Source organism: Dama dama, chromosome 6 (genome assembly GCF_033118175.1).
Source record: "Dama dama isolate Ldn47 chromosome 6, ASM3311817v1, whole genome shotgun sequence".
Taxonomy (NCBI): Eukaryota; Metazoa; Chordata; class Mammalia; order Artiodactyla; family Cervidae; genus Dama; species Dama dama.
Window position 1 is genome coordinate 8,646,012 of NC_083686.1, and position 23,797 is coordinate 8,669,808.

Sequence of the window (23,797 nt, forward strand, 5' to 3'; positions counted from 1 at the left end):
TTGGCCACCTAAGGTGAAGAGCATTTCATTGGAAAAGATCCTGACACTGGGAAAGCTTGGGGACAAGAGGAGAAGGGGGCCACAGAGTATGAGATGGTTAGATGGCATCACCTACTCAACAGACATGAATTTGAGAAAACTCGGGGAGATAGTGAAGGGCAGGGAAGCCTGGTGTGCTTTAGTTCATGGGGTCACAAAGAGTTGGACTTAGTGACTATACAACAAATAGGTCAAAGCTCAGTTTATGAGAGTGAAAGCTACCTCAAAGTTACCTTGAAAATGATTCATATTCATTCAGAATAATAATAAAAAAAGTTCCCAGTGATTGTGTAGTATCTTATTTTTAAAATAAGTCTGTTTTTATTACTTCACTTAATCATGACAGGTATTATAAAGGTGGACGACAGAAGCATTCCCCAAGATCAGTAGATGCTAGTAGGGCCAGGACTATAATCCAAAGCTGATCTGACTTCCAGGGCAGAGCTCTTTTAAGTATAATACATTGTATCACTCATGTCAACTGGAGGTGGAGTCAGTGGATTGAGTAGTAGCTTTGTTCAGAGGCTGTTTCTGGGACGTTATTTTTAATAAGAAAAGTGGAATTATGCTTATTGTTTCAAATAATTCTGTGCTGAACAGTATTTCAAAGCATTTAGGAATATAGAAATAGGTTTGTAAATTAGTAAAATAAATCAGACACATGATTTTGCATAAAGATTATAGAGTCATTAAACTGAAAAAGGATCATAGAGAGTGTTTAGGCAAATAACCTGAGACCCAGAGAAGCTAAGTGACTTGGGGGAGCCAATGAAGTTTAACGAATGAGCGTGCAATATATGTAAATTCATGCTGTATGCCTTACACTTGTACAGTGATGTATGTCAACTATTTGATGATAAAACTGGGAGAAAAAGGAGCACAGTACTGCAAGGTCACAATGGTAGTGAGCTAGGTCTGGATCGGGAGAGTCAGCTGTTAAATTTTTAGGAATTTTTTTGAGCCGATTGTTGAATACATTAGTGATTACAAAATATATATATATATATGTATATATATATAAACTCATGAATTATATTAAAAACAAAGATTTATATGATCAAAATGTATCACTTACTGATTATTTTACTATATATTTCTGTTGTTTGTGCCCTTAATGTTATTTATATCTAGTGTATCAAGTGTACCTGTATAGTGGAAATGCTGTGTGGTGATATCCTACCCAGCTCTGTTTGGTGAAGTGACGTTGATAGATTTTAAATGACCACAGGAGAGTATTTACACTACAGAAATTGGCAAATGCTACAAATAACCCTCTCTCATCCTTTCTTCTCCTTACCATGCCTCAAGCTGGTTAATTAATATTTACCAGCATACCATTGCTGATGAGTTTTGTGTTATATACTTGTCTGTTTGTCTGGCTTTGTTGCAGGGCTGTGAGTCCTTGAAGCTGGAATTTATGTCCCTAGTACCCAGCACAGTGCCTTGCATATAGCTGACTGACAAATGTTTATAGAGTAAATGAGTGGACTTTATAGTCAGTCCTTGATTCAAATTCTGGCTCCCTGTGACCTTGTGTTTATTAGTGAAAATGAGGATAATACCAGTCTTGCATGATTTTTTGTGAGGAGGAATGAAAAGATCCAGATATCTTTCTGGTACATAATAGGTGTAAGAAGTTGTCAACATTTATGATTATAACTTAAGAAGAAGGAGACATAAATGCCATTAGGGTCCAGACTTATATATGCAGAGCTTTGTATTAAGTGTTTGACCACAAATTGGATGAGAATCAAGAATGTAGCAGTGTTATTTTTGTGTGTGTACATACTTCTTCTCCTTCCCACACAAAATAATGGGATGTATTAAAAGGAATATGATATATAAGAGACAGGAAGCAATCCCTCTGTTATATTTGGCTTTGTTCAGACTCTTATTACAGTACCATGTCCAGTTTTACATTGCTCATTTTAAAGAGGATGTCAAAAAACTATATGTAGCATGCCTTGGGAAGAACCAACAACTATGATTAAAAGGATAGAAAATAGGTCCTTTGAGGCAAGTTTAAGGAATTGAGTTTGTTTATTCTGGAAAGAAGATGGTGAAGGAGTTACTTAACTATCTTCAAGTACATGAAGGGTTATTATAAGGAGGATACTCTCATGTTGTTCTCCTAATGCACAGAGGACCGAAAGAGGAAATCGACTTATTTCATTTAAAGAAAATTGTGTTAAACGCTGAAATTGACTATCAAGGGATGTCATGGGATCTCCATTTTTGAAAATATTTTAAAAGAGCAGCAGCAGATGGTTATTTATTAAAAGGTTTAAAAGTTTGACCTCATGAAAGTGACAGGCAGAATTGTAGACCTTGCAGTTTTTTCTACCTCTGTAATAAGATTTTCTTAACATTTATTGAAACTTATCAAGCATATCCCAGATATCTTATTGGGAACCCACTTAAAATTTGATATAATCATTCTTTATCTTGCTTTGTATCTTAACATCTTGAATGAAAACATTCAGTGTTATCTGTCTGCTAATAACAGAATTAAAGTCAGATACAAACAGTCCTTGCTTATATTTTTTATACTCAACATATCTATTACTTATAAATATTTAATATTAATATTTTTTAAAGTAGTATATTACAAATGTTCTGTAACTCTTTTGTGACAGGGAGTCCTCTTGGTATATGATGTTACAAATTATCAAAGCTTTGAGAATTTAGAAGATTGGTATTCTGTGGTGAAGAAAGTGAGTGAGGAGTCAGAAACTCAGCCCCTGGTTGCCTTGGTGGGCAATAAAAGTAAGTTATAAATGTTTATTTATATGTAGTAAATTTATTTGCTTATCCTATAGTTTTTATCCCTAAAAGAAATGATGTTTGGAAACGCGAGTAGCTTTTTTGGAAAAGCAGCTTTTCTGGAGTGAGCACGTTGAGAAAATTCATAAAGATGTGTACAGTCTTTTCAGTAACAGTTTTGATGCTTGACCTGTCGTAACTGCTCTGCTGCTTTGGCCGGTTCCTTGTTAAGGTAAGTTGTGTTCTGACAGTGTGTGTAGATTGGCTTCCTGTGGTCTAAGGATGCAGCGTGGACTATTAAGAACGGCAGCACAGCTGCAGATTTTTATGATATTGCACTGCAACCTTAGTTCTGCCCCAGAGATTTTGAGAGATACATTTCATTAAATGGTACCCTGTTCCGGGAAAGGAAGCAGTGTCTGCATGGAATTCTGTGTGTATTATTCCTTGCCCTCATCGCTCACAGACTTTCTTTTTCTAAATTTTTGAGGTTTGTTTTTACATTATGACTTTTTTTTTTCTTGAGAAAGTATATTATTGTGGGGAAGGAGTGGTGCTTTGTAGAAATGATGGTTAATTTTTGAAATCTGTCTCTTGGGCTATGATATACAGCATGTAAGAATTATAAGACTGAATTCAGTACAGGATTGTTACTTGGTTCATAGTCCTGCAGTGCATTTACCCTGGAAAAGGAGACCTTAATAAGAGTTTTCAAATAGATATGATATGACCCAATCTTCTACAACTTATTTGAGGTCAGAGAAAAAGAAAATGAATTTAAATTATACCATGGAGGATTCAGGTCAGAAACTGTTTCCTGACTATAAGTGTTGTTAAATCAGTACCCAAGTATACTACCAAGAGAATTTTCTCCTCCAGAAGTCTTTAAAAATATAGTGCATTTTTGGGGGGGCTTATAATTGTTTGGGAAATAGTACTTCCTGAAAGACCAAACCATGGTTTCTTCATTATGTGGTTTTGCACACTTAGATGAACATTTAATAAATCAAGCCTTGCTTTAAAACCATTACAAAACAGGTGTGAATATAATTTCTCTGAAGAGTTAAAAATATAAATTTTATACTGCTTTCTAGAAACAGTATAACATATCACAAAATGGATGAAAACAGTTTTTATTAAGCTTTAATTAAATTTTGCTCATTTATTTTATAGATCTAACTAAGTGAATCAGATGATTTTCAACTCATTGAAAACTCATTTTACAAATCATAGGTTTTGATGAGTTTAGGTTCTATTTCTGAGTACAGCTTTTCATTTTAGAAGATCATTTGTTAGTCATTTGTCATGTCACCAAAGCATTGGCATATATTATAGTTAAATTTGTGCTTTATTGGAGGTTTCCTATCACCTTTTGGGAAATTACAGAGTAGGGAAGTGATGGGAGTTGGGATTTGTTTTCATTTTTTCAGGACATAATCTAACTACATCTGGAGTAATGGTGTGGTGGTGCACAATTATATACAGTATGTTATGTGTTTATGTATCCTTTGAGGCCTCCATCACTGGTTTGTAGACTAGATGGGCTTCGTTCGTCAGACTAGATGGGCTATTGGACTATGCTGGTGATGCCATTCTGAGTTTTAAAAACAAACATTTATGTAAGTTATATGAACTTATGCAAAAAACTGTTACAGTGTTACGTTTGAGATTTAAGAGCATGAAAATCAAAAGAATTTTTTTACTTTTGGCTTAATCCTTTTCTTGTACTTATATTACTAATACTCTGTTTGAGAATGAGATCATGTAACAGAGTATTCAGTCACACAGAATATTATATATATATATAAAATTAAGTGATTAGAGATGAACATTTATCTGGATATTGTTTGCTATTATCTGTCACTGGCTCAGTTTCATATGATCAATATGTTCATGTAGTGAATGATCTTACAATTTGTTTCTAAGAGGTAAGGCATTACATTATAGTAGTATTTTCTTTTTGGGGAGGTATAATTATATTAAAAAGCAAAGATTTTTTTTAATCAATGCTATGCTAGTTAAAGAGATTTTATTAAGAGTTTCTATATCAAAGGCCTCATGAACACTGGAAATCTTCCAAGCCAAGGAAGCAGCTCCCAGATTCATAGAATGTTCCAGATGATAAGACACTTGCAGTTGTTCTGTCCCACATTTTTCATTCATCACATGAGTGTCATATTTGTTCAATCTATTGCTTCTTTTTTCTCCTCTTTTTCTTCCTTGGTTAATTGATTGCTTATTATTCCATTTTATCTCACTTATTAACTTATTATACATATTCTATATTCATGTATTATATTTTTAGTTGTTTCTTTAGAATTTTGGACTGGGTGGCCTATCCCTTCTCCAGTGGATCTTCCTGACCCAGGAATCAAACTGGGGTCTCCTGCACTGCAGGCAGATTCTTTACCAACTAAGCTATCAGGGAAGCCCAGAATATTCAATATATATCCTTGATTACTCTACCTTCAAATAATAGTATCCCTCTTCATGTGTAGTATTGTTTAATCTTCCCCAATCCTTTGTGTTATTATTGTCAGACATATTTTTAAATGTTCTGCAAACAACTTTTGCTTTAAATAATCATTTAGCTTTCAGAACAATTACAAATAAGAAAAAGGTGCACTTTATTTGGGCTTCCCAGGTGGCACTAGTGGTAAGGAACCCGCCTGGCAATGCAGGAGACGAAAGAGATACAGGTTCAATCCCTGGGTAGGGAAGATCCCCTGGAGGAGGGCAGTGCAGCCCACCGCAGTATTCTTGCTTAGAGAATCCCATGGACAGAGGAGCCTGGCAGGCTACAGTCTATAGGGTTGCACAGAGTCAGACACAACTGAAGCAGCTTAGCACACACAGCACACACACATTTTATTTTACCTTTACGTATTACATTGCCAGCACTTTTATTTATCTGTATACATCCAAGAGTCTGATAGCAGATTCTTTCTCTTTGAAGAACTTCCTTTAACATTTCTTTTAGAGTAGATCTATTGACATTGAATTTCCTCAGTTAAAAGCAAAGGCTGTAGATACTGAAAGCAAAGCGAAAGAAATACGGTGGGAAGACATTTGAAGCTGAATAGTTCTCGTACTATGTGTTGGGTAGGGCAGTTCATTCAGCAGACATTCTCGAGTGCCAGCTATGTGTATTCAGGTAGCCATTATTATTTTGCACAAAAGTAGAACCCAAGAGAATGCTTAAGCAGTGTTTGGGACCTGCTAACCTGGGTCTTAATTATATTCTTTTTCTATACCATCTTCAAGTTTTCTACAAATTTGACCTTCTTTTGCTTTGTTTGGTTGTTGGGATTAATAAATACAATTATGTTTAAATTTCCATGGAAGGCCTTACTTTTCCCTAGTGAGATTAAAAAAAATCGTTTGGAAGTAGTAACTTTCAGAATGGGAAAGAGGGTAAGTCATCTACTTATTCTGTGTGTTTTATGGACGTTCGGTTGAAGTTTGATGATGTTTGCAGCTGCAAGTGCAGTGAGATGTCTCATAGGCTACAATGAGTATAGCCACATAAGCACCTGGAAGCAATTATATTACCATCTAGGATAACTTCTACGATTTGGGGAGCCAAATGCACCAGGCCTAGACCCTGGTTTCCTGGCCTTGAAGGTCTTGCTGTCCCAGCATCGGGGCGCTCTCATTTGACCAGAGCCTGAACTGCAGAGCCTAGGGATTTTCAGTTTATCTCCACTTACTACAAGCTTGTTACAAGTGGACCCGACCATCTTTCATGTGAACTGTGGCACTAGCTTCCTAACTGTTCTTCCTGCTCCTAGCTTTGTTCTCCTACAGTTCAGCTCCCAAACAGCAAATCATGTTATATGACTTTCCTGCTTAAAGTCCTCTAGTGCCTTCTCATCACACTTAGAATGAGATCCAAGCTCCTTACTTGGTTTCTCAAGCACAAGGTAATCTGGCTCCTACTTACCTCTCAGACTCATTTTCTACTAAATGCTCCCTTGTCCACTGTATGTGTAAGGCACATCTGTCTTTTTTTCTGTTCCTATAACATTCCAAGTTAATTTGGACTTTAGGGTTTCTTCTGCTTGATGGACTTTTCCTCTGGCCTTTGCTTGGCTGGCTGCATTTTGTCATTTGTAACTCATCTTAAATGTCATCACCTCAGAGTTGCCTTCCTCCACCAATGAAATCTAAAGGATGTTCTGTTTCAGTTATCTGCCTAGTCTCATTGTCATCTGGTATCATTTCTCGTTTGTTTCTTGTCTGTCTAAACTCTGTGAAAGCTAAGGATCCCATCACTTACAACAGTGCCTGAATGAATGAATACTGAATGAATGAATAAAAGCCTTTTCATGAAGACTGTTGAAATTAGAAGTGTTTATGGCCCGGGATATGTTATTCAGGGAAAATGGTTTCTTAATGAGGAAAAATACATATGTAGATACAGGGAATCTGTTAGATGGCCTTCAGACCCAACTGCCCTACTGAATTCCACTCTGGTAAATAATATCAGAGTTTCTTTGGAAACACATCGAGGTTATATTATGCTGGATCATGTTTGAGATAAAATATCATAGATTTTCTGTCATGATTTTAGATTAAATAAATGTTAAAAAATTCAGATTTTTGCTTCATTTTTTAAACTTTTACATATTGGTAGAACTGTACACTTTGAACTTTTAATTTATAGATTAAAAATTTGTGTGTTTAATTTAAAAATCATAATCTGCGCTCAAATACAATTTTAGTTTTTCTTTTAGTGTTTCAGGGAAGGTTCAAATTAAAATGAAATGAACATCAGGAATATTAATTTTTTTAAAGATAAATTTTATATTCAATCCATGTTTTATAACCACATGACATTTTAATTTGTCATTTTCTTATTTTCTATCTCCAAGCTGTTATGTTTTCCTACTATCTGATCCATCACCTCATTTCTCCCTTGACTAGCTAACATTCTCGGTTGGATAGATTGTAAACAGAAATTAACAGGGTTGCATAGGAGCTGCCCCCTTCCTGATTTATAGCTTCTTAGTTAGTGGAGGGGTGGTGGCTATCAGTAACTTGTATTGGGAGTAGGAATTATCATGCTCCAGTATAGAGTGAATGGATGAATGATTTCTACTCTTAAAGATATTAAACAGATCCTTTCCCAAATAAAGACTAATAACTCAGATTTTTAAACAATCTTCATGACAGATGAGGGCATAGAGAAGAGTGCATCTACACTAATTAACAATGTTGAGTGTATATTCTTCTTAACAGTGATTGATTGTTCTTGGAGTACTATCTCTGCCCAGGAAGTGATGTTTTACACTGTGAGGTTCAAAGGTTACATTTTAATGTACCCTGTAAGTTGTGTTCCCTGAACTCCATGGAAATGTATTAGTAAAACAAGTAAATTTTAAGTTGAAAATTTTGCTGATCTTCTCAATAAAATTATCACAAGGCTTTTAGAGACTATTCTTTATTCTTAGTAATAGAGGAGCATAAGAGAAGGTTATAAGTCCAGTTCTAAACTTCATGGGAATTTACATGAAAATAGTTGACTATACTGTGACTCTTTTGAGTCTTCAGAAATGTTCTTATTTTATCTGGAGAATGGAAATGTGAAACTATGAAGTAAGTAACATTTACTTTGATTCCTGTTTTGAAGGATTAATATTAACTTCTATAAAAATTGTCATCTATAATAGTATAACAAAGTGAACAAATGAGTTATTATTACAAATTTGTGTAAGAGTTTACAATTTATAAAGCATAAACAAAAGCTCTTTTGAGGATTTGAAAAGTTCATTCTGTTTATACAGTCTAAATTAAAAGTCTGCTCTTTATCCATTTAATACTTTGGTTCTTTTTGTTCCAGTAATAGTAACCCCAAGGTATCAGATCCAAGTGTCTTTTTCAGATGGATCTAACATTTCTGTTTCTGTGGCTTTATATGTATATTGCCTTTTCCTCTGTTTACATGTAAATTTGTTAAATAGAGCTATGATTATGTACTTACTGGAGGAGGATGATAGTGTCTTATTCTGACACTGGTAGCATCAGTATTCTGTGTATTGAGAGTTTTTTTTTTTTTTCCCATTTGTTTTTATTAGTTGGAGGCTAATTACTTTACAATGTTGTAGTGGTTTTTGCCATACATTGACATGAATCAGCCATGGATTTACATGTGTTCCCCATCCCGATCCCCCCTCCCGCCTCCCTCCCCTTCCCATCCCTCTGGGTCTTCCCAGTGCACCAGCCCTGAGCACTTGTCTCATGCATCCAACCTGGGCCGGTGATCTGTTTCACCCTTGATAGTATACTTGTTTCAATGCTGTTCTCTCAGAACATCCCACCCTTGTCTTCTCCCACAGAGTCCAAAAGTCTGTTCTGTACATCTGTGTCTCTTTTTCTGTTTTGCATATAGGGTTATCATTACCATCTTTTTAAAGAGTGAGAGTATTTTAATATAAACACTTATAGCTTTCCTTTATGTGATACTTCACACTACTACTGTACTTTTAAGAACATTTTGATAATATTTCAAGTTTACTTGATAGAGTAGTTTCCTCAAATAAATGCATAAGCTTGAATTTAGACTGGTATTATGACTGATATATTGGGGGGCAGAAAATGTCATATGAGTGCTTTTTCATAATACTCACAAGAAACATTTTTCACTTGACAGTTGTTACAGTTATTATGTCATTTCATACTTACTTTTTTTTTTAGATGGCCTGCTTTAAACCATTTTGGCAGTATGATGGTTTACTTGGGAAGTTTAAGGACTTTGTGGTTTTGTTTTTTTCTTTTTTTTTAATTGGAGGATAATTGCTTTACAGTATTGTGTTGGCCTCTGCCTTATGGGGTTTTGTATTGTTTGGGAGAAGCTGTGTAAGGATTTTGGGCATAGCCATCTGTTTATATAATTTCTGTCTATCTTTCATTGTCATTATATAGAAAGTTTATTAAATGGTAAAGAAAGCATAATCCATCTTTTGTTTCTTTTATGATGAATCTTTGAATTTAATTTTTAGAAGAAAATTTAATTACTAAAATTAAATTAAGTATTAAATAAAAGAATGCAGCTATAAAAACAGATTTTTTTGTAAAAAGGAGATTTGAGATTTTCATCAATGTAATTTAGGCCCCCTTAATAATTTGCTTTACATTTGCAGTGATTATGTAATAAACCCCATGTACATTAAAAGAATACAGAGTGGGGATCAGAAAACTTTGTTCTGCTGCTATCACTGTCTTCTAACTTCATTCCCTTGGCAATTTATTCACTTATGATGATCCTCATGTACTAGATGAGGGGATTGTACCAGACAATCATAAGCACCTTCTATTCCTAAAATATGATGACCCTAACTGTATTTAGATGATACGTCTCATTAATTGAACATATTTGTTGCCGTACAATTTTAAGAGAGTTTAACTTTACATGTAATTGAAATCCTGTCTTATCCTTGGAGAGATGATTTTTTAGGCTCATTTTATCATTCAATTATTAAGTATCCATTTTCCATATACATGAATAGATACATATACCTAAAACAACAGTAACGATAAATCTTAGTGTTGAATTCTTAGCTGTCTCTTTTGTTCCATTGATCTATGTGTCTCTTTTTGTGCTAGTACCATGCTGTTTTGATTACTATAGCTTTGTAGTATAATCTGAAGCCAGGGAGCTTGATTTAAAGAAGCATTTCTTTTTAACTGAAATTTGTTCTTGAGTTTAGAATTTAGTTTTCATTTTCTGTAACATTTTCTAAAATTTCATATGAATGTCTAGTTTCTGTAGTAAGTAAAGCAATTCAGCAGTTATTTTCTTTGTCTGCTTTCTTATATCTTTTCTTATTCATTTATTTCATTCATTCAGCAAATTGTCATTGAGCCTATACCTGTCTAGGTGTTCCAGTAGAGGAAGATAGGCAATAAATAAATAAGTAAAATACATAATATATTAAATGGCATTGTGTTGTGTAGATACATAGAGCAGGAAAGGAGAAAAGGGAATTCTTAGAAGAGAGTGCTAAGATTTTGAATATGGTAGTCAGGGAAAGTCTGAGAAGATGACATTTGAGCAGAGGCATAGCAGAGATGAGAGAGAGTGCCACATAGATCCCTGGCAGAAGAGTTATCCAGGTAAAGGGAAAGAGTAGGTGCAAAGGCCTCCCTGAAGTATTTGGTTGTTGCTTTTTCTCTTAGAAACTGTGAGGAGGCATGCATGTGTGTACATGGGGGAGAGAAGGAGAAGGAGACAGGGAGGTGGGGAGAGTTGGTAGCTGTGTGTGTAGCTGTGTATGAGGAACAGTAACTGAAAGACTAGCATAGGCTTGAAGTGCGCTAATAGAGAAGGGCTGGACAGATCAGGAAAGACTTTTGGCCGTTGTAAGGACTCTGACTGTTGTTTGCATGAGATGAAAAGCCACTGAGGGGTTTGAGGCGATTGAAGTGATTCAACTTGAAAGGATCACTACAATTCCTATTTTGAGAATATACCATAGTGGGTGAAAGTGGAAGCAAGGTAAATAGAAACTTTTTGACAATCCAGGTGAGGAGGAGTGATAATGGTGAAGTCCCAGGTGGCCCTAGTGGTAAAGAAGCCACTTGCCAATGCAGGAGACCTCAAGGGCACAGGTTTAGTCTCTGGGTCAAGAAGATCCCCTGGAGGAGGGCATGGCAACCTACTGCATCATTCTTGCCTGGAGAATCCCATGGACAGAAGAGCCTGACAGGCTACAGTCCATAGGGTCACAAAGAGTTGGACATGACTAAAGTGACTTTAGCATCCATGAGAAGTGGTTGACTTCTGGATAGATTTGGAAGATATTGATGGATATTTTCGTAGATTGGTTATGGAGTAGAGGGGAGAAGAAGCCATATAATGCCAAAATTTTTGGTCTTAGCATCTGGAAGGTTAAAGTTCAGTTTACTGAGATGAGGAAGAGTGTTGGATGAGCATATTTGGAGAAGATTGGTTTTGGACATGTTAGGTTTGATGTACTTATTAAGCCTCTTTGTAGAGATGTTTAGGAGTTAGATATATGAGTCTATCATTCAGTAACAAGATGAAGACTAGAGATAAAAGTCTGGGAGTCAGCACCATATTGATGATATTTAAATCTGTGAGACTGGATGAACTTTACATAGAATGAGTATAAAAAGAAAAGAGGTCAAAAGATTAGTTCTTGAAGTAAGTCATGTTTTGAAGTTGGGAAAGTGAAGAGAGATTAGCAAGGGAATTAAAGTGTGGCCATTAAAGGTAGGAGGAAGATCAGGAGAGTGAAGTGTCCTGGGAGCCAAATGTACAGGATTTTTAAGGAGAGAGGAGTGATGAGCAGAGCAGGTCTGAGGATGGCTGGATTAAGCATTACGGAGGCAGCTGGTGCTGACCTCGGCAAGTAGGTTCGCTGGAGTTGTGGGACTGAAAGCTGAGTGGAGTGAGTTCCAGAGAGAAGGGAAGGAAATGAATTGTAGACAGTGAATGGAGGCAACCTGTATATGTAATGCCCCTGAGCGAGGGAGTCGATGAATGGGGTAGCAGTGGGAGGGAATGTGAGTGAAGACTCACATTAAAGGAGGGAAGGTAGTACAGTATGCTTTATGCTCGTTGGAAAAGAGAGAGACAGACGTGGAGGGAGGGAGTTGTGTAAACACCTGATGATATAAAATGAATGTTTAAATTTTTTAAAAAATGCCTTCTGACTTTAGATATAGTTTTAAATGTCATCTCCTTACTCTTCAGTTTGTTGTATTGATTCTCATTAAGTGAAAAAGTAGAACATGAAGGGTGTGTGTGAGAACTTTCCCAGTTCTCTTTATAGAGGGTTGAGGGAAATAGATAGAAAAGGACTAGGTAGAACAGAATACTGGATAGTTTCTCCCTTGATTTTAATACTTATTAGTGTTTTTTGCTTTTTAAACTGTGCCATTTTTCTGAAAAAGTATCACCTTCTTTTAGAGCAAAGTTTGTTTAGTTTTTCCCTTTGGAATCATGCAGGTGTTCTGTGACTAAAGCTCCATGAAGGCACAGACTGTCTTGTTCACTGCCGTCTCTCTAGGATCCAGTTCAATCCCTGGCCACAGGAAGTGCTCAATAAATACTAATACTTGTTATGAATGACTGCAAAATTATTAATTCTCAACCTCAATAAGGGATGGAATTATGGAACTTTTGAGATGATAAAGAGAAAAAATAATACTTTTTTTTTTCCCTAGCTTTTGTAAAACTATGAGGCTAGGTTTTTCATTTGGAAGAGGCATTTAATAACAGCTTGACTTGGTGCTTATGACTTACTGTTACATAAGATCATGTAAAAATTCTTTTGTATTACACACATAGTTCTTTTGAAAACTAAACTCTAAGCTCTAATTGCTTAATTTTCATTCAAAATTTTAATTTTAAAAAATAAGAAGTTGTATTTATTTCCCCTTATTGATATTTATTTTGTAGTGTGTTGTAGCACTTTAATATCTTTATTATAAAGGCAGAAGGAGTAGTGGTCAAGGACAAAGACTTTTAAGTAAGATCATTTAGGTCAGATATGGGCTTACTTATTTAAACCTGTGACCATGGGAAGGTATTCACCCTCTTCTACCTCAGTTTTGTCATCTGTAAAACAGAAGTGACAATACCACCTACCTTATAAGGAGATTGTTAAAAGAATTAAATACAAACAAAACTCCTGGAATCATGCCTGATGTTTAATAGGTGCTGTATGTGTTAGTTGTTGTCATTCTATTTCCCACTGCCTCTCAGAATCCTGTCTTTTAGTTATGGGTAATGGGAAGAGATATTGCTCAATCCATGTAGCTTTTTAACTTAAGGATTTAAAAATCAAAAACATCAAAAGTTTTGTGAAATGTCTTTGAGTGTATTTCAAATAATTATTAAAGTTTTGGTTATAATTATTGTTTGGAAGCCACCCTTCACTTGTAGTTTAGAAGTACATTTTTTTCTGCAAAAATATTTAAATTCAGGATAGAGGTATTATAATTTTGATATTCAATCTGAATGGTGAAAGCTGGTGTACAGTTGCCATGATTTTTTATCTCAAGTTTATTTTGCTTTGTAGACATGAGTCTAATAAAAAAAGATGCTACATAAACCATCGTTTGAGTTTGAATGTTCTTCTGTTTTTGGTTGAGGTATAAATGTTATTTCTGGCTGTGTCCTTCATACTTAGCTCTTCTTACAACAAATGGAAAGGCCTTAATTGTGCCTAAGGGAATAGTTAATCCACAGTGGACATATGGTGGACAAAAGCCGAGTCTAGTAAATGAAATAAAATTATAAATGGTAAACATTTGAATGCTTACAAAGTTTGGCAGCTATAAAAGATAGTGTATTGTTTGAGATTAGCAAATTTTGTGTGCAGCATAATAATTCTTTTCTTGGAGTGTTTGTGTTATGTAGGTGTATGTAAATTCAGTTGAAAAACATACTCTTAATTTATGTATAAAGCATATTTGTCTCCTTTTAGCTTTGTGACTTTGACGTCAGCAATAAAGGCTGATGATCTCACAATTTTGGAAAGTTACTGCTCTTTTGATTGGGGGCAGTTAATTAGCATTAACCCAGAACAACTCTTGGACTTCATGGATCTGAGTATTATATGGGGTTACACTGCTCCAGCAAAAGGTTAAGTATTAATGGAAAATGGTCACAGCCCTTTTACTTAAAGAAAACATGTTACTTGTAAGTTTTCTTTTGATTTTACTTTTACAGTTGCATTGAATGTCTTCATTCATTTAGCCATCCATAAAGCAAATATTGTTGCACATGAGGTGGATAATAAGTCTTTTTAGGACTACTTGTGTGGCATGTCACAGATCATTAACTGCAAGTAACCACCTGACTTGAGGGAAGCCTGGAAGCATCATTATAGTGAAATAAGCTTTTATTTAGGTATCACTGCAGTACATTGATTTATTGAAATGTCACCAATTGCTACTGTGAAAATACATTCTCATTATCATTCAGGGAATGGTTAAGATTAGCTACTGTATACTGTAAAAGATGTATTTTGCTAACAATGGAAAAAATAAGAATAAATATTGTGGTCTGTATGTCTCTAATAGTTACTTTAAGTGATTAATTAGACAGTTAATTAGGCTAAATTAGGTAATTCTTGTGGGGCTTCCTTGGTGGCTCAGTTTTAAAGAATCTACCTGCCAATGCAGAAAATGAGGGTTTGATCCCTGGGTCAGGAAGATCCCCTGGAGAAGGAAATGGCAGCCCATTCTAGTATTCTTGTCTGGGAAATCCCATGGATAGAGGAACCTAGAGGACTGCAGTCCATGGGGTCAGAAAAGAATTGGACATGACTTAGCAACTAAACAACAACAACAAACTAATTCTTGTACGATGCTTTAAAATCTGTGTGATTCTATATATGTGTTAAAGACATGTTCTGAGTTCTTTCTAATTTGGAATACCTTAAAATTAAGCAGCATAGAAAGATAATAGCAAACTTAATGTAACATTTAGTACAGTCAGTCCATAAAGTAACAAGTTCTTTTTGTGAGCACATGGCTGCTTCCTGGGCACATATATCATGATTCCAGCCTTCAGGAGACTTGTCTTGTTGTGGAAGTAAGGTTAACATAATGGGCAAAAAGTACAAAAGAAAAACAAGGTATTACTTAGCTCTGCTTTATCAGTGGGAGGGAAAGAATTAAGAGGAATGTGGAATTCAAACTAAATCTTTGCAAAACTGTTAGTTTTGGATACATCTTGTTATGGGTAAGTCTTGAGCCAAGTCAAGGGTATCTCTCCATTTGGAATTTAATGTTGGCTTAAAATCTTTTTTTAAATTTATTTATTTTTATTGAAGTATAGTTGATTTACAATGTGTTATTTTCGGCTGTATAGCAGAGTGAATCAGTTATACATACATATGTATGTACACACACAGTTTTTAAAGATTCTTTCCCCATATAGGTCATGGCAGAGTATTGAGTAGAGTTCCCTGGGTTATACAGTGGGTTCTTATTAGTTACCTGTTTTATATGTAGTAGTGTGTATATGTCAGTCCTAGTCTCCCAAGTTATCCCTAGCCCCCCTTTCTCTCCTGGTGACCATAGCTTTGTTTTCTACATCTGTGACTCTATTTTCTGTTTTATAAATAAGTTCCATTTATTTTTTTTAAGATTCCACATATAAGCAGTATCATAAGATATTTGTCTTTGTTTCACTTAATTCACTCAGTATGTCAGTCTCCAGGTCCATTTGTGTTGCTGCAAATGGCATTATTTCCCTCTTTTTTTTTATTGCTGAGTAATACTCCATTTTTTGTACTACTGTATGTACTACATCTTTATCCACTCCTCTGTTGATGGACATTGAGGTTGCTTCATGTCTTAGCTGTTGTAAATAATGGTGCAGTGAACATTGTGGTGTGTGTATCTTTTTTGAATTAATGTCTTCTCTGGATATATGCCCAGTAGTGGAATCGCTAGATCATATGATAGTTCTGTTTTCAGTTTTTAAGAAACCTCCATACTGTTCTCCATAGTGGCTGTACCAATTTACATTCCCACTCACAGTTTAGGAGGGTTCCCTTTCTCCACACCCTCTCTAGCATTTGTGTGTAGATTTTTTGATAATGGCTATTCTGACCAGTGTGAGGTGATACCTCATTGTAGTTTTGATTTACATTTCTTTAATAATTAGTGATGTTGAGCATCTTGTGATTTTTGGCCATCTGCATGTCTTTTTTGGAGACCTCCTGGACTAATGGAAATAAAAACAAAAATAAACAAATAAGGCCTATTTAAACTTAAAAACTTTTGCATGGCAAACAAAACCATCAACAAAACAAAATGACAACCCACAGAAAGGGAAAAAATATCTGCAAATGAAACAACTGACAAGGGATTAATCTCTAAAAATACAGAGAGCTCATGCAGCTCAATGTAAAAGAAAAAAACAACCTGTTCAGAAAATGGACATAAGATCTAAATGTTGGCTTTAAAAACAAACAAACAAAAATCTCCTATGAACTCATTTTCGAGTTTCTTGCAGTATGAGTTCCATGTCCATATTTGGTGTTTGTTCCCATGCTAGGAGGATCTAAATTACTGAACAATATTAGAGCCTGTATTAGCTTGCCAGGGCTGCCATAACAAAGTTCCTCAAGCTGGGTGGTTTAAACAACAGAAATTAACTTTCTTACTTCTAGAGGCTGTAAGTCTGAGATCAGGGTATCTGCAGGGTTGGTTTGTAAATGGCTTTGTCCTCACATGGTCTTTCCTTTGTGCATGTCTGTATTCGAGTTTCCTCTTATAAGGTCACCAGTCAAATTGGATTGTTTAGTGTTGTCACCTTCATCAGTTAACGTAGCTCCATCTTCTTCTTGCAACTTCCTACAAATTCTCTGTGAGCACTTGCTGGTTCTCCTTGTGCTTTCATGTTGATGGAGCATGGCTCCATCTCCATGGAGATGGCTTCTTTCTCTGGATTTTATTAATCAACTTTTGTTAGCTCCAAACGTTTTTTCTGCAGCTTCCTCACCTCTCTCAGCCTTCCTTAGTTGAAGAGAGTGCCTTGTTTTGGATTTTGCTTTGACTTACAGGAATGTTACAGCTGGATCATTTTCTATATTGACCTCTGTATCAGGAAAATGTTTGCAAATGATGTGACTGACAAGGCTTAATTTCCAAAATATACAAACAACTCCTACAATTCAATAAGAAAAAAAAAAAACAAACCCAATCGAGAAGTAGACAGAAGACCTAAATAGACATTTTTCCAAAGAAGACTTGGAGATGGCCAGTAGGCACATGAAAAGATGCTCATTATTGCTAATTACTAAAGTAGCGCAAGTCAAAACTACAGTGAGGTACAGATGTACAGTGGAATACTACTCAGCCATAAAAAAGAATGAAATAATGCCATTCATAAAAAGGAATGAAATAATGCAGCAACACTGGTGGACCTGGAGATGATTGTACTGAGTGAGGTAAGTGAGACAGAGAGAGAGACAAACATCATATAATATCACTTATATGTGGAATAAAAAAACCGATACAAATGGACTTACTTAGAAAACAGAAACAGACTCAAAGACTTAGAAAACAAACTTATGGTTACGAAAGGGGAAGAATTGGGGTGGGGGGAGATAAATTAGGAGTTCAGACTTAGCATATATATATGTGTGTGTGTATATATATGTATATAATATACAAAAGAGATAAAGACATACTGTCTAGCACAGGAAGCTCTACTCTATTTTGTAATAACCTAAATGGGAAAAGAATCTAAAAAACTTTATTGTTTATGTATGACAGAATCCGTTTGTTGTACACCTAAAACTAACACACAGAGAAGGCATTGGCACCCCACTCCATGTTCTTGCCTGGAGAATCCCAGGAACAGGGGAGCCTGGTGGGCTGCCGTCTACGGGGTCGCACAGAGTTGGACACAACTGACATGACTTAGCAAAACTAACATAACATTGTAAATCAAGTATATAAAATAAAAATTTTAAAAAAGTAGTAAAAGGTTATTTTAAAAAGCTACCATGAGGTACTATGTCTGTCAGTTAGAATGTTCATTACAAAAAGGTCTACAAATAATAAATGCTGGAGCGGGTGTGGAGAAAAGGGAACCCTCTTACACTGTTGGTGGTAATGTAAATTGGTGCAGCCACTACAGAAAACGGTATGGAGGTCCCTCAGAAAACTAGTAATAGTGTTAATATATGATCCAACAGTCCCACTCCTGAGTATAGTCCATACTCAGAACTATAGTTTGAAGGATACATGTACACCTGTGCTCATAGCAGCACTATTTACAGTAGCCCAGGCATGATCAATGCAAAGAAATAGAGGAAAACAATAGAATGGGAAAGACCAGAGATCTCTTCAAGAAAATTAGTGGTACCAAGAGAACATTTCATGCAAAGATGGGCACAATAAAGGACAGAAATGGCATGGACCTAACAGAAGCAGAAGATAGTAAGAAGAGGTGGCAAGAATACACAGAAGAACTATACAAAAAAGATCTTAATGACCCAGATAACCACGATGGTGTGATCACTCACCTAGAGCCAGACATCTTGGAATGCGAAGTAAAGTGGTCCTTAGGAAGCATCACTATGAACAAAATGAGGTGAGCTGATGGAATTCCAGCTGAGCTATTTCAAATCCTAAACGATGATGCTGTGAAAGTGCTGCACTTAATATACCAGCAAATTCGGAAAACTCAGCAGTGGCCACAGGACTGGAAAGATCAGTTTCCATTCCAATCCCAAAGAAAGCCAATGCCAAAGAATGTTCAAACTACCACACAACTGTACTCATCTCACACGCTAGCAAAGTAATGTTCAAAAATCCCCAAGCTAGGCTTCAAGAGTACATGAACTGAGAACTTCCAGATGTTCAAGCTCGTTTTCGAAAAGGCAGAGGAACCAGAGATCAAATTGCCAACATTCGTTGGTGGTGGTGGTTTAATTGCTAAGTCGTGTCCGACTCTTTGCGACCCGATGGACTATAGCCTGCCAGGCTCCTCTGTCCATGGGATTCTCCAGGTAAGAATACTGGAGTGGATTGCCATTTCCTTCTCCAGGGGATCTTCCCAACCCAGGAATCAAACCCGGGTCTCCTACATTGCAGGCAGATTCTTTACCAACTGAGCTATGAGGGAATTTGGATCATAGAAAAAGCAAGAGAATTCCAGAAAAGCATCTGCTTTATTGACTACACCAAAGCCTTTGACTGTGTGGATCACAACACACTGGAAAATTCTTCCAGAGATGGGAATACTGATAGCTTACAGTGAATGGTATCGGATTTGTGATCTCTGAAGAAGAAGATTTAGCTTTGGGACCAGGGATCAGGCTTGATCACTCAAGAGCTTTTGTGTAGCAGAGTTTTACTAAAATATGAAAAGGGCCAGAGAAAGCTTCTGACATAGACATCAGAGGGGAGATGGAGAATGCCCCCCTCACTAGTCTAAGCAAGGGAGTTATATACTTTTTAAATTAGTTATTACAATAAATCAAAAGACTGTCTCAAGGTTGTAAAGACCTTACTAGACCCACTCCCATAATTTACATTTTAAGATAACAGGATTAGCCAGAAGGTTTTCAGGAAGAAGAAACTATCCTCAAGCAGGATAGGTTGTTATATAATCCTTAGTACAGAGTTTAAACTGAGTTGTTGGTTATGTAATCATCAGTTCCAGGTTTAAGAAAAAAAAGTGTTTTATGTGACTAAGGAATGTAGAGGAAAAAAAAGACATTTGTCCTTTCCTCCTCCTTGAGAATCCAGAACCCTATCTCCTCTTCAAGAGCCCCAGACCCCTCTCTCCTCCTTGGGGACCTGGGCCTTCTTATCAACCTGCCTAGGAGTTGATTCTCTTAATACCAGCCCACCTTACTTGCCTCCTGAGAAATATGTATGCCAATCAAGAAGCAACAGTTAGAACAAGACATGGAACAAAGGACTGGTTCCAGATTGGGAAAGGAGTACTTCAAGGCTATATATTGTCACCCTGCTTGTTTAACTTACATGCAGAGTACATCATGCAAAATGCCAGACTAGATGAAGCACAGACTGGAATCAAGATTGCCGGGAGAAATATCAATAACCTCAGATATGCAGATGATACCACCCTTATGGCAGAAAGTGAAAAGGAACTAAGGAGCCTCTTGATGGAAGTGAAAGAGGAGAGTGAAAAAGCTGGCTTGAAACTCAATATTCAAAAAACTAAGGTCATGGCATCCGGTCCCATCACTTCAAGGCAAAGAGATGGGGAAACAATGGAAACAGTGACAGACTTTATTTTCTTGGGCTCCAAAATCACTGCAGATGGTGACTGCAGCCATGAAATTAAAAGATGCTTGCTCCTTGGAAGAAAAGCAATGATCAACCTAGACAGCATATTAAAAAGCAGAGACCTTACTTTGCCGACAGAGGTCCATATAGGCCAAGCTGTGGTTTTTCCAGTAATCATGTATGAATGTGAGAGTTGGACCATAAAGAAAGCTGAACACCGAAGAACTGATACTTTTGAACTGTCGTGTTGGAGAAGACTTGAGAGTCCCTTGGGCTGCAAGGAGATCAAACCAGTCCATCCTAAAGGAAATCAGCCCTGAATATTCATTGGAAGGACTGATGTTGAAGCTGAAGCTCCAATACTTTGGTTACCTGATGCGAAGAACTGACTCATTGGAAAAGACCCTGATGCTGGGAAAGATTGAAGGCAGGAGGAGAAGGGGATGACAGAGGATGAGATGGTTGGATGGCATCACTGACTCGATGGAAGTGAGTTTGAGGGAGCTCTGGGAGTTGTTGATGGACAGGGAAGCCTGGTGTGCTGCAGTCCATGGGGCCACAAAGAGTCGGACACGACTGAGTGACTGAACTGAACTGTGACATGGACTCAAGCTAAATGTCCATCGACAGATGAATGGATAAAGAAGACGTGGTACGCGTGTGTGTATATATGTGTACATTCTACACACACAATAGAATATTACTCCGCCATTAAAAAGAATGGAAAAATGCCATTTGCAACAACATGGATGGACCTAGAGATTATCATGCTAACTGAAATAAGTCAGAAAGTCAGAAATATCGTATATGATATCTCTTATATGTGGAATCTAATATATGGCACAAGTGAACATATCTACAAAATAAAAACAGACTTACAGATATGGCGAACAGACTTATGGTTGCAACGAGAGGAAAGAATGGGGAATTTGGGGTTAACAGATGCAAACTATTATTTGTAGGGTGGATAAACAACAAAGTTCTACTGTATAGCACAGGGAACTATATTTAATGTCCTGTGATAGACCATAATGGGAAACAATATGAAAAAGAATATGTGTATATAACTGAGTCACTTTGTTGTCCAGTAGAAATTAAACACAACATTGTAAATCAATTATACTTTAATGAAATTTTTAAAAATACAACTTTCTTCATGTTAGCAGTGAGGCTGTTTTGGTTTTTTATCATTTGTATGTTCACCAGAGTAATTTGCAATCTTATATGGGCTCAGTTTGTGATACTGATACTGTTAGTTGTTCAGTCGTGTCTGACTCTTTGAGACCCCATGGACGGTAGCCTGCCAGACTCCTCTGTACATTGGATTCTACAGGCAAGAGTACTAAGTGGGTTGCCGTTTGCTCTTCTCCAGGGGCTCTTCCCAACCCAGGGATTGAACCCTGGTCTTCTGAATTGCAGGCAGGTTCTTTATCATCTGAACCACCAGCGATGCTCCAAAACAATTACAATAGTGACATTGAAGATTACTGATTATGGGTCATCATAATGAGCTTCCCTGATGGCTCAGTTGGTAAAGAATCTGCCTGCAATGCAGGAGACCCCAGTTGAATAACTGGGTTGGGAAGATCCCCTGAAGAAGGGAAAGGCTACCCTCTCTAGTATTCTGGCCTGGAAAATTCCATGGACTGTATATATAGTCCATAGGGTCACAAAGAGTCGGGCACAACTGAGCTACTTTCACTTTCACTTTTCACTAACATAGTAAAAATGAAAAAGGTTGAAATATTGTGAGAATTGCCAAAATGTGACACAAAACCCAAAGTGAGCAAATGCTGTTGGATGAATGGTACCGATAGACTTGCTCAATGCAGTTTTCCCTCAACTTTTAATTTTTAGAAAATGCAGTACCTGCGAAGCACAGTAAAGTGAAATGCAGTGAAATGAGGTATGCCTATATCTAACATTCAAGTGAATTCACTTAAAAAAAAAAAACTGAATATATTTGACTTAATTCCAAAAGATTGGCTATTTTACCTCTTTTTGAGCTAATGGTTTTCTGTTGACTTTTTTCAAATTTAAGAAATATAGGAATGTCAAGAGGGATTCTCTAGACTGAAACTAAACAATCAGGTGCACTGTTTGAACTGTTCAGGTTGAACATTATCTCAAGATAATCCCCAGAGATAATAAATTGGTAATATGATTGTCATAAAATTTAAAATTGTCAATGTGACATTTTAAATCAAATCTGAAGTTAAATCTAAGCTTTATTTTTCTTCGTTATTTCACTGCTATAGTATTACTACAAGCAAATGTTGAGAGGGAATGGAAGGGGAGTGGTACCTCAAAGTGATAATCCTCTGAGGATAATCACTTGTGTGTTGTTTAGAACTGATGCTGCTCCAGAGTATAACTACTCTACTGTCTTTCTTGCCACAGAACTCCATGTGCATGTGTTAAAAAAAAAAAAAGAACAGTTGAACAGAATCCCTGAAATTGCTAGAACCTGTAAAAGCCAAGAACTTTGTCAGAGGTTAAAAGTTTCTATTAATTCTCCAATAATGCTGAATTTATTAAGATCTTGAAACAATATATATGGGCCAAATTTGGCTTTTTCTCAGAATTCCTCCTGGTCTTTTGCATACACACACAGGCACGTGTGCACACACATACACACACACACAGAGCACTCTAAAGTAGAATCTTGAGTGCTTTTCCTGATGCTGGAGATTGACTTTGCTAGTGTTGAGGTTTCTGAGATAGAAAAATCTGTGTTAAATTACCATGGAGGATTAAAGTATTTGAGGAAAACAGATTTGTTGACATAGTTTTATATGAGGTTCAGTCCTTAATTTTAGTAGTAGCTAAGGGAGCTTAAAACCAAAACCTACTGCCTGCTTGCTGATATTTAAAAATTAAAAAAAAAAATTATTAGGACTTTTATTTTTTTCAAGTAGTTTAAGGTTCACAACAAAATTGAGGGCAAGGTACAGAGATTTCTCATATTACCCCTACTCCTCAACATGCATAGCCCTGCCTCATTAATAAGCCCCTGGAAGCGGTTCTTTTGTTACATTTGATGAACATGTTATTATAATCATCCAGAGTCCACAGTTTACATTCTGAATCACTCTAGTTGTTACACATTCTGAAGGTTTGGACAAGTATATGATGGCATGCATATCCATCATTATGATAGCATACCGAGTGTATTTACTGTCCTAGAAATCCTCTGTGCTCCCCCCTATGTGTCCCCTCCCTGCAACTCCTGGCAACCACT

At 36.4% G+C, this 23,797-nt stretch overlaps 1 protein-coding gene across 2 annotated transcripts in view; it reads left to right on the plus strand.

The window, feature by feature from the left end:
* The window catches only part of RAB28 (RAB28, member RAS oncogene family), an 88,593-nt gene that overhangs the window by 20,532 nt on the left and 44,264 nt on the right, over window positions 1–23,797 (plus strand). For both annotated transcript variants that reach the window (XM_061145505.1, XM_061145506.1), the window contains exon 4: window positions 2,676–2,805. In XM_061145505.1, coding sequence (XP_061001488.1) covers window positions 2,676–2,805 — 130 coding nt within the window. The remainder of the gene's footprint in view (window positions 1–2,675; window positions 2,806–23,797) is intronic.